At 41.1% G+C, this 12,059-nt stretch overlaps 1 protein-coding gene across 2 annotated transcripts; it reads left to right on the forward strand.

Moving 5' to 3' along the window:
- The first annotated feature begins 250 nt into the window (after positions 1-250).
- LOC130905391 (alpha-2,8-sialyltransferase 8E-like) lies at positions 251-11,020 on the forward strand. Of its 2 annotated transcripts, none has more exons than XM_057818741.1 (7): positions 251-392; positions 586-724; positions 4,453-4,494; positions 4,564-4,629; positions 5,960-6,101; positions 6,928-7,133; positions 10,332-11,020. In XM_057818741.1, the coding sequence occupies exons 2-7, from the start codon at positions 660-662 to the stop codon at positions 10,807-10,809; spliced, it is 999 nt and encodes a 332-aa protein (XP_057674724.1). In that variant the 5' UTR covers positions 251-392; positions 586-659; the 3' UTR covers positions 10,810-11,020. The 2 variants fall into 2 exon arrangements, with proteins under 2 accessions (XP_057674724.1, XP_057674725.1); XM_057818742.1 differs by having other exon boundaries at positions 258-392; positions 596-724.
- Positions 11,021-12,059: the final 1,039 nt, after the last annotated feature.

Below are 12,059 nucleotides of genomic sequence, written 5' to 3' on the forward strand. Positions count from 1 at the left end.
GAGCATGTTAGGTTCTAATGAGATGATTAGAGAGGACGATCTGCCACCACCCTGACCTGCACACTGTCCAAGTTGCATGACGTCCGAGTTGTGCTAGATTGCGAGGGCCCGTTCAGTCCTGCTTGCAGGCCTAGTTAGCAATTGTTTCTACAAAATGGATAAGCGACAAGACTTGTGTCAGGGACTGTATGTCGGTAGTGACTTGATATCGTGTAAACACTTTGTGATGGCACTGCCACATCATAAAAAAAAAAGCCCTTAAAGTGCCTTAATCAAAGCATGAAGAACTGCTTCTCCCACCCCATTCCTCAACCCATTTAAAGTGCCTGTTCACCCCAAGATTGGCCAAAACAAGTGTGCAACAACTGTGGGACCATTTGACTTACGAGGAAGTGAGTAAATATCGTGTTTTGTACAATGTCAAATTCTGGGATCATGGCACACGTTTCAAAGGGCAGCTGAAGAGCTTTTCGGATTTTGTTCTTGAGTGTTTTACTCGGTTGAATTGTATTAAATGCCTCATTTGCTGTCTGAAAAAGTTTTGAGTTTCAAATCTGAAACGCGTGGACATTGAAGATGCGTTAGTGTTTTTCAGCTGAATCAGAGTTTGTGAGCGACGCTGAAGCTAAAGCGAAGAAGCCTGCGGTCATCCGAGCATCATGAGGAAGAAGTACCTGTTCATCAAGCCAACATGCGTGAGCGTCTTGGTTATAATCATCTTGTGGTACGTCTAATCGTGGATTTTCCTTACCGTTCAAGGTAGTCCAATCAAAAGGCCTTGGATCTTAACATTTGCTAAGCTATTTACAGTGGGGCAAATAAGTATTTAGTCAACCACTAATTGTGCAAATTCTCCCACTTGAAAATATTTGAGAGAAACCTCAACCACGAGAGACAGAATGTGTAAAAACAAAAAACAAAATCGCATTTTTTGATTTTTAAAGAATTTATTTGCAAATGATGGTGGAAAATAAGTCTTTGGTCAATACCACAAGTTCATCTCAATACTTTTTTAGGTACCCTTTGTTGACAATAACGGATGCCAAACGTTTTCTGTAACTCTTCACAAGCTTCTCACACACTGTTGCTGGTATTTTGGCCCATTCCTCCATGCAGATCTCCTCTAGAATAGTAATCTTTTGGGGCTGTCGTTGGGCAACACGGACTGTCAACTCCCTCCACAGATTTTCTATGGGGTTGAGATCTGGAGACTGGCTACGCCACTCCAGGACCTTGAAATGCTTCTTACGAAGCCACTCCTTTGTTGCCCTGGCTGTTTGTTTGGGATCATTGTCAAGCTGAAAGACCCAGCCACGTCTCATCTTTAATGCCCTTGCTGATGAAAGGAGATTTTCACTCACAACCTCTCAATACATGGCCCCATTCATTCTTTCCTTTACACAAATCAGTCGTCCTGGTCCCTTTGCAGAAAAACAGTCCCAAAGCATGATGTTTCCACCCCCATGCTTAACAGTAGGTATGGTGCAATTCAGTATTCTTTTTCCTCCAAACACAAGAACCTGTCTTTCAACCAAAAAGTTGTTTTTTGGTTTCATCTGACCATAACACATTCTTCCCGTCCTCTTCTGGATCCAAATGCTCTATAGCGAACCGCAGATGGGCCTGGATGTGTACTTTCTTCAGCTGAGGGACACGTCTGGCAGTGCAGGATTTGAGTCCCTGGCGGCGCATTGTGTTACTGATAGTAGCCTTTGTTACTGTGGTCCCAGCTCTCTGTAGGTCATTCACTAGGTCCCCCCGTGTGGTTGTGGGATTTTTGCTCACCGTTCTTGTTATCGTTTTGACGCCACGGGGTGAGATCTTGCATGGAGCCCCAGATCGAGGGAGATTATCAGTAGTCTTGCATGTCTTCCATTTTCTAATAATTGCTCCCACAGTTGATTTCTTTACACCAAGCGTTTTACCTATTGCAGATTCAGTCTTCCCAGCCTGGTGCAGGTCTAAAATTTTGTCTCTGGTGTCCTTCGACAGCTCTTTGGTCTTGGCCATAGTGGAGTTTGGAGTGTGACTGACTGAGGTTGTGGACAGGTGTCTTTTACACAGATAATGAGTTAAAACAGGTGCCATTAATACAGGTATTGTAATTGTAATACAGGTTTGTATATCATGACTCACACCTTATTTGCATTAACCCTTTAACACCAAACGTGTCGGATGCGACACGTTTACGCATATCATCTTTGAAGCCTCGTAACGCTGTAATTACGTCACCCACGTGCCCCTGGTTGCTCTCGTTTGAAAGTACGGAAGTTGATGTCCACACCAGTTTTTATTTGAAGTCAATCGACCAAGAAAAACGGGAGATAATGTCATTTGAGTTTTATAGTTTTATTGCACTCACAAATATGCATTAAAACGCTGCATGGACCATGTATCTATCTCCATATTTCCATCATTTCGTGTCCTTTTTCAAAACCGAAAGACTGACTGTCTCAGGAAATTAGAATATTGTGTATTCTAATTTCCTGAGACAGTCCTGTATATATACACAGGACTGTCTCAAAAAATTAGAATATTGTGTATTCTAATTTCCTGAGACAGTCCAGTATATACCTTTGATAAGGTGATGGGTACAATACCTAACTTCACAAAGAGATATCCTCCAAACCATTTTTGTGTTGGATAATAGATATTTTTTTTAAATTCTCACTATTTTGCACTGTATATAACATGTTTTGACCATAGTATGTGTGAAGGCCAAAAACGCCCATGACCATAGCTGCTGTTTGTGTTGAATTGTCAAACATAAAAGTATTTTGAATTGTCAAACATAAAACTATTCAATCTAATTTTTTTCAACTCAATGTTTATCCTAGCAAGTTAAATAAATATGATCAAGCTTCAAAACGGTTGGTCGAGCATGTTTGGTTGTCAGTGGGACTTTAACATTACAAATTTTGAATAAAGATTTTGGGATTTTTTTGTCTTTTTGGGTCCAAAATGTGGATTAAAGTTGGTCAGTGAAAAAAACAACAGTTTGGACATGAAGTTCAAGGTATCCTGAAAAAAGGGACCCAACTTGGCCATTGTGAACAGTTTTTTCTTTGAAATATAAAGGCAACATCAAAGGCATGCAAATTCGGCCAAAATAGGCTTAGGTGTTAAAGGGGTAATCCACAACATTGCTTTCAATTGTTGGTGGTAAGTAAAACAAGTTACGATGGGGGAGTAGTTGAACCCTGGACGACCTAAAAAAGAATGTTTAATAACGGCAAAACGATGACGGCGTAAACAAAACTTTTACGGCACAAACAAGCACAAATGTAGCACAAACGATTGACAATATTTTGATATAAATTTGCGTCTGATGGGAGGCCAGTTTCACGGAGGTTTAATTTTAATGGATGAATATTGCAATTAGGGCTGTCAAACGATTCAAATTTTTAATCGAGTTAATCACAGCTTAAGAATTGATTAATCGTAATTAATCGCAATTCAAACCATCTCTAAAGTATGCCATATTTTCCTGTAAATTATTGTTGGAATGGAAAGATAAGACACAAGACGGATATATACATTCAACATACGTTACATAAGTACTGTATTTGTTTATTATAACAATAAATCAACAAGATTTTATATTAAAACCCCTCTTAATGTTTTCGTTTTAATAAAATTTGTAAATTTTTCAAACAAAAAAATAAACTAGTAGCTCGCCATTGTTCATGTCAATAATTACACAATGCTCATGGTGCTGAAACCCATAAAATCAGTCACACCCAAGCGCCAGCAGAGGGCAACAAAACACCAAAAAAACACAAGTAACAAATGGACATGACACTGTGCTGTCATTTTAATCTGTTTGAGCGGGGCACGTGCGTTAAATGTGTCAAATATTTTAACGTTATTAATTTTAAAAAATTAATTACCGCCCGTTAACGCGATAATTTTGACAGCCCTAATACATAACACTGTACATAAGCTGTATTGTATTATAACAATAAATTAACAAGATGGCATTAACATGATTAACATTCTCCTAAAGCGATCCATGGATAGCAAGACTTGTAGTTCTTAAAAGATAAATGTTACTACAAGTTATAGAAATTTTATATTAAAACCCCTCTCAATGTTTTCGTTTTAATAAAATTTGTAAAATTTTCAAACAAAAAATAAACTAGTAGCTCGCCGTTGTTCATGTCAATAATTACACAATGCTCATGGTGCTGAAACCCATAAAATCCGTCGCACCCAAGCGCCAGCAGAGGGCAACAAAACACAAGTAACAAATGGACATGACACTGTGCTGTCATTTTAATCTGTTTGAGCGGGGCATATGCGTTAAATGCGTCAAATATTTTGACGTGATTAATTTAAAAAATTAATTACCGCCCGTTAACGCGATAATTTTGACAGCCCTAATTACAATGAATGAATGATGTTCACGAAATGGCAGTACCTTAGAAGACGAGCTGTTTTGTGTTTTGACAGGTGGCGGCCCTTTGACAGACTCAAACTGTGTGAAGATAGCAGGTGAATGCAAACGAGCGGCCTCGTTTCCATTTTCCGGCTGCCGTTCATAAACCTTTGCGTTTATTACAGGGACAACCTGTTGAAGCGTTACAACAAAAACTGGACGAAGAATGACGACAACCACCAAAACTTTACGTAAGGCAAATTGTGCAGCGAACTAGGGGTGTAACGTTACACAAAAAAATCTCGGTTCGGTACGTACCTCGGTTTTAAGGTCATGGTTCGGTTCATTTTCGGTACAGTAAGAAAACAAAATGCAAAATATAAATTTGCTAGTTGTTTATTACACACTTTTGTGCTTTCAACAATAGGAACATTAGCCTATACAAAGCTGGAATTCTGCTCAAGAAGTAGCGGGTATTTAAAGATAATAATCCAACAACAATTTGCCTTTCAGACCCCGCGTATTGGTCAGCTCTCTTTCTGAAAAAAAGAAGAAAAAGAAGTCCTGTGCTAAAGGGAAAAGCAATCCCAATGACAAAGATTTTAACGTGTATTTTACAAATGAAATGCCTCAATGAATCTTTTTTTTTTTCTTATGAACGGTTTTCAAAAGCTTTATTGGTGGATTTTCTCAAGTTGAAGCGCCACAGAAATTAATACATTTAATTGTGTAAGCAGGATCTGTGTATTATTCTTATTATTTAATTACAGGTATTTTAGCTCATTTCAATTTATTTTATTTAAATGGGCTATTATTTATTTATTATTATTATTATTTATTTTATGCTGTATTACTTTAGTTTCTATGTGAATAGTAGTTCCTACTTGTTTTGTTGTGGTAGGAGGGTTTTGCATTGAACACGGGGCCGTGTTGGTGATTATTATAGCAGAGAAGACAGCAGTAAATCAAAAAAGACAAGTCAACTGTGCCCGGATCTACCACTCAAGAGATCTGATGGACTCAAAAAGTGGGTTACGATTTCATGTTAGTTTGAAAATCGACCGGATCCACCGTATTTTTACATGAGTGACTTCCGGTCTGCCCGATCCTAGCTAGTAGTATTGACACAGGAGGGCCGCGTCTCAGGTCAAATAATAAACTCTGCCGTTGTTTTTGCGTGCATCGCGTTGAGCCGCTTCTGGGACGCGTCTAACACGCGGCCGCACTGCGACTGGTGTGCATTGGCTGATTGACTTTAACGCCCGCGTTTCACTGCGTTCTCGCGGCGGCAACGTTGTCGCGCCGTTGACGTTTCTGGGTTATATACCGTCCTACCGTGTTGGTCCTCATTATACTAGAGAAGACGGAGTAAATATAATCTACACAAAGAAACTAACCCGATCGACTCACAGCCTCGGGTTACATTACGTCAGAAACTCGTTTGGTACGCCTCCGTTCCGAACCGAGCACCCCGTACCGAAACGGTTCAATACAAATACATGTACCGTTACACCCTTACAGCGAACGCAAACGAGCCCAGTGGCCCGACGTTTATAAAACTTTGTCCGTCCTGTCCGGCAGTTCCGAGCTGAGCGCCGCGTGTCATGGATTCGAGAAAGCCATCGTCACGCAGGCCAACACGCCCGTCGGAAGCAGATTTGAATACGATGGCGATAACAGCTCTCTGCGGGTGACTCCGAAGATGTTTAAAACCTTCATCAAAGTAAGTATTATAAAGTCATCCATGACGCTAGGTGGGGAAATGCTAAAATTCCATCATTTATCCATAAACGCATGCCTTTTGGATTCATTTCATGACACTTTGTGTAATTGCACACATCGCAACACCAAGAAAATGATAGAAATTTGGATCGATTGTCAAGCTAAAACGACCGGTGCCCGAGATCCCGGAAATCTAGCATATTGCGTGATATACTTTTGCAAGGCACTGTATTTCTGTCGGGCTGTGAATGGGTGTGTGTGTGGGGTGGTGGGGTCAAGTCATCAGCCAATCAAACGTGCATTTCAGGGGAAAAATGGACTGGCACATTCAACAAGTGAAAAGGGGTCAGTGTAAGTGAACATGATGAAAGTACTGTAATTCATTTAATAATGGTAGGATCCTTACAACATATAGGAAGACAATCTAAATGACCTATATAACTGAAGTCATTATATAATGCAAATAAGATTGCTTAAAAGGTCGTGGGGATAATTTGAGCATCCTGAAAAGTTGATAGTGTTATGTCCCAAAGGTCCCTATGCAAACCTACGCCCTTGATTGAAGGACACTTAAAATGTTGCGTTGCGGCTACTTCAAATTTAAAATTTGAAGAAGTTATCAGAATTTTGTTTTACAGTCTAGCTTTAAGTAGCGTTGCAAGCATATTCCCACGTGAGGAGGAGATACACCTTATAACCGACCGATAAGACAAGAAAAGGGATGAAAGGTCAGATTAGGGTACGGCGGCGCAGGGGCCGAGTGCGCTAGCAGCGCAATCCACGTGGTAGCGGAAAACACTGACCCCGATGCGTGTGTATTTTTTCAGGAGCATCCTTTCTCCAAAGAGAAGTTCGCTACATGCGCCGTGGTTGGCAGCGGCGGTATCCTGATACACAGCAAGTGCGGGAAAACCATCGACTCGGCGGACTTTGTGTTCAGGTGCAATCTGCCACCTCTGAACGACGAGTACGGCCCGGATGTGGGCGTCAGGACCGACCTTGTCACGGCCAATCCCAGTATCTTCGAGAAAAAGTAAGAACCTTTGAAACATTCCTACATTTATTTTAATCCGTATTAAATTCATTTAGTCAATGTAGTTGTGAACTCACCTAGAATTGCTGAGACTGCAATTTAAAAGTATTTCATCTCATCTGGTGACAATAATGTGACAGATGATAAAGAGAACAAAATCATGTACAAGCTAATTATACCATTTGCTTTGAGTCTAGTCAGTGATTGCCAATAAAATTCCACTTCAGGGTGTGAGTGAGTTGTTTTCCACCCTGGCAAAAATGTACATTTACACAATTAAAAAAAAAACACTAAATATGACTAAATAGTACATCCCAATTAAAGTGCTAAATTGACACCTCTAATCTATTCACTGTATCAATGTTTCACTTTGCATCAAGTTAGAGTGGCTTGTAATAAGATAATCCTTTATTGATACCCCCCCTTCCCCCCCCAAAATAAGGGATATTCAGGTATTGTTGCAGCAGTATGAAGACAGCATACAGTCAAAAAAATATTTTAAAAAAATTATGACTAAAATAATGTTATTAATGAACAGTGTTGTTAATCTTACTTTAAAAAAGTAATTAATTACAGTTACAAATTACTTCTCCCTAAAAGTAATTGCGTTAGTAACTCAGTTACCTGAATGTAAGAGTAATTAGTTACTTGGCAATGTAACTGGTGATAATTTTCATGTTTTTTTTGTTTGTTTTTTTTTTCAAAAAAAACAAAAACAAACAAACAAACAAAAAAAAACGGGTCACACAACGTGAAGTTTAAAGGGTTTTTTGGGACACCCTAAACTTAACTAGACACAGGGGTATTGCGATAACTAGATACTGTAACCTTTGCTATGTGTGTAGGTAATTTAATGTTGTGAATCAACCGTTAAAGTTGTTAAAATTGCTCCCGTTAATGCATTAGTTCCCGTCTACTTTTGATATGTGTAAGTTTTAAAGCTATTTAATCATTTAAAGATAGATTTAAGTCAAGATTTTGCCGATTTAGGGGCATTTTAGATAAAAAAGTGACTTAGGTTCGCTAGGAAGGTTCTCTACAACAGAGCCTTTCTGAGGAGTCTACTGCTTTAAGATGGTGGCTGTTTACTAACGCATCTAGTTCTTTATTATACATGTTGCTAATGCAGCCATGTCTGTCATTTGCATCTAGTTCTGGATATATGTGATGTCTCCCGAAGCATCATGTGGGCGTAGTTTGTAGGCTATCGGCTACAGTCAGGTATTGTTGGAGCCACCTAGCATACAGTTGTGGTCAAAAGTTTACATACACTTGTGAAGAACATAATGTCATGGCTCTCTTGAGTTTCCAGTTATTTCTACAACTCTGATTTTTCTCCGATAGAGTGATTGGAACAGATACTTCTTTGTCACAAAAAACATTCATGAAGTTTGGTTCTTTTATGACTTTATTATGGGTTAACAGAAAAAGTGATCAAATCTGCTGGGTCAAAAAAATACATACAGCAACACTAATTAGCAATTTCTTTTGAGTGATTGTTGACTTGAACAATCATTGACTTGAACAAGTCAGGAAAGTCACTTGGAGCCATTTCAAAGCAGCTGCAGGTCCCAAGAGCAACAGTGCAAACAATTGTTTGTAAGTATAAAGTGCATGGCACTGTTTTGTCACTGCCACGATCAGGAAGAAAACGCAAGCTATCGCCTGCTGCTGAGAGAAAATTGGTCAGGAGGGTGAAGATTCACCCAAGAATCACCAAAAAGCAGATCTGCCAAAAATTAGAAGCTGCTGGAACACAGGTGTCAGTGTCCACAGTCAAGCGTGTTTTGCATCTCCATGGACTGAGAGGCTGCCGTACAAGAAGGAAGCCCTTGCTCCAAAAGCGGCACCTTAAGGCTCGACTGAAGTTTGCTGCTGATCACATTGCCAAAGATAAGACCTTCTGGAGGAAAGTTCTGTGGTAAAAATCGAGCTGTTTTGCCGCAATGCCCAGCAATATGTTTGGAGGAGAAAAGGTGAGGCCTTCAACCCCAAGTACACCATGCCTACCGTCAAGCACGGTGGTGATAGTATTATGCTGTGGGGCTGTTTTGCTGCCAATGGAACTGGTGCTTTACAGAGAGTAAATGGGATAATGAAGAAGGAGGATTACCTTCAAATTCTTCAAGATAACCTAACGTCATCAGCCCGAAAATTGGGTCTTGGGCGCAGTTGGGTGTTCCAACAGGACAATGACACATCAAAAGTGGTAATGGGATGGCTAAATCAGGCTAGAATTAAAATTTTCGAATGGCCTTCCCAAAGTCCCATTGAGAACTTGTGGACAATGCTGAAGAAACAAGTCCATGTCAGAAAGCCATTAAATTTAACTGAACTGCACCAATTCTGTCAAGAGGAGTGGTCAAAGATTCAACCAGAAGCTTGCCAGAAGCTTGTGGATGGCTACCAAAAGCGCCTAACTGAAGTGAAAATGGCCAAGGGACATGTTACTAAATATTAGCGCTGCTGTATGTATATTTTTGACCCACCAGATTTGATCACTTTTTTGTTACTGAGGCGGGAAGGGCGTGCGTTACTATGTTGGTTGACTGACGCGACAAAAGTCTGAGAAAGACGGACTCACGGAGACGAGAGAGCAGAGCAGGCGTGGGGAGGAGGCAAGGGAGGGTGACGCCGTTGCAAACGCGATGCTACTACTGTATGTACAGTTGTGGTCAAAAGTTTACATACACTTGTGAAGAACATAATGTCATGGCTCTCTTGAGTTTCCAGTTATTTCTACAACTCTGATTTTTCTCTGATAGAGTGATTGGAACAGATACTTCTTTGTCACAAAAAAGTCATGAAGTTTGGTTCTTTTATGACTTTATTATGGGTGAACAGTAACGGCGTTGCCAAGATGAGAAAAGTAATTAATTAGATTACTCACTACTGAAAGTAAACGCCGTTCCTACGCTGGCAATGAACACAAATTTCTGCGTAAGTCAGAAAAGCGTACGGCACGCAACACGTCACCTTTGCTCATTAATATTCATGACGTTAGCAACCGTTGCTATTGGGTCAAACTCACGTTTGTGGAAGATTTTGGTAGCAACTTGTTGGTTCCTTTTTTATTTTTAATAACATTGACGCCTTTTTCAAACGATGTCTTGATTCTTGGCATGAGCGTATCGATAACTTTTTGGGGTCAGTTGAGCCAATTTTGCAAATTAGACGCTGATCTCGACCCCCCCACAGGTACGAGTTTTTGACGGCACAACGGGAGAACTTTGTGGAGGCACTCCAGAGTTATGGGAAGGCCTTGGTCTTCATGCCTGCCTTCTCCTACAGCCAGTACACGGCACTTTCCATGTGGGCCGTCAACACGATGGAGGAATTCGACAGCCCCACTCGCGCTGTCTTCTTCAATCCGGAGTACCTGCGCAACCTGATCCAGTTCTGGAGAGACAAGGGACTCAGGTCCATTCGTCCCTCCACGGGCTTCCTGGTGGTCAGCCTGGCTCTGGAGGTGTGCTCCGAAGTGCATCTTTACGGCTTTTGGCCGTACAGCACTCCCCCGTACGGACGCCACACGCTCACCAATCACTACTATGATGACGTGAAGGTCAACGCCACGGCTCACGCCATGCCTGTAGAGTTTGACCTACTGCTTGATAAGCACAGCCAGGGCGTGCTCAAGCTTCAACTCGAGGATTGTCCGGCTGACAGAAAATAACTCTTTAGCACTGCTATTGCTTCATGAAATGTATTAGCACACATGAATATAATTACACCTACATGCACACACATAGCCAGACAAGTTCAAGGGGTGTCGCCAGCTTGCTTCCCCTTTCCCTTTTAGGGCAAGACACCGTCTGTTGCTAGGGCCAACCCCCAAATAAAAAGAAAGGCCGCGGGAGGGGTAGGTTAGAGCAATTTTGGTGACTGCATTGTAAGCCTGAACGATATATCGTTTAAACATCGCCATTGCAATGCGCATGCGCAATAGTCCCATCGCGAGGACGTGCAATAGGGTTTTTTTTCTCTTCTTCATACCAGGCATGCAAACTGGTTAGGGGTGAAAAAGGTGACAAAGTAACATGGACACACCCCATGCGCAGAAAAGTGCATTTCATAGTGCAACCAGAGACATCTCGAGTTAAACACATACATACACATAAACATACACAGTACCAGAGGTTGCGCTAGACTTTTTCGTTGTTTGTCATTTTGACTGACAGTGTCATAAAAATCCGGTCATAATCTATTTTTACCCGTCACTTACATTTTTAAAATGATAATAATGACATATTCAATAGTATTTAGTTTTCATTCATTTTTAATTAATATTCTGTCCGAACAAGCTTAACAAGAGGCAAACAGACAGCGGAGTGCACCAATCAGCGACGGGCAGACGTGCCGTTAGCAAAGCGACGACGGCAGGACGAGGGACTGGCGCGCGGAAGTAAACATACGAGGAGAACGGAGTTTATTCAACATGGCTAGCGCGAGACAGACTGTTGTCGATGTCTCGTGTCGATGTGTTTTAGCTCATTTAAAACTGAATTTACCGCGGATTGGAACATATTCTGGGCTCTCCCGCCATCCGTGTTGTTGTAGAGACGACTTTTGGCGCGCAAGAGTGACGTTGCTCGTGAAGAACACGTCACGCAAATAAACAAGTCTGATTTGTCGATTGATTTTGTAGCTACTCGAGAGGCTGTGTCCTAGACTTTTCTCTCAGTGTTTGAAAAATACAGGGAGAACAGTCTGGCCGTGCCAGACAAACACTCAGTTGCCTTGACATTTTTCAGAGTAAGGCCAACGACGTCATGCATCAAGAGAGACAATAGCTAATTAATATGCTCACTCGCCACCCTGTGGTCTGGGATGTGAATTGCAACCTGTCAAAATGACGGATGGACTTCAGTTTTTTCCGTCACCGTTGTAAAAAACCGGTCAACGACAGAAAATATTCGGTTAACG

This window comes from Corythoichthys intestinalis, chromosome 17, assembly GCF_030265065.1.
Source record: "Corythoichthys intestinalis isolate RoL2023-P3 chromosome 17, ASM3026506v1, whole genome shotgun sequence".
Lineage (NCBI taxonomy): Eukaryota > Metazoa > Chordata > Actinopteri > Syngnathiformes > Syngnathidae > Corythoichthys > Corythoichthys intestinalis.

What these genes read in the sequence shown, in the direction of transcription:
- LOC130905391 (XM_057818741.1), top strand. Translation starts at nt 660, where the DNA reads ATGAGGAAGAAGTACCTGTTCATCAAGCCAACATGCGTGAGCGTCTTG. An exon ending in AAACTGTGTGAAGATAGCAG is followed by an intron (nt 4,495 to 4,563) that starts GTGAATGCAAAC and finishes CGTTTATTACAG; the next exon opens with GGACAACCTGTTGAAGCGTT. An exon ending in CCCAGTATCTTCGAGAAAAA is followed by an intron (nt 7,134 to 10,331) that starts GTAAGAACCTTT and finishes ACCCCCCCACAG; the next exon opens with GTACGAGTTTTTGACGGCAC.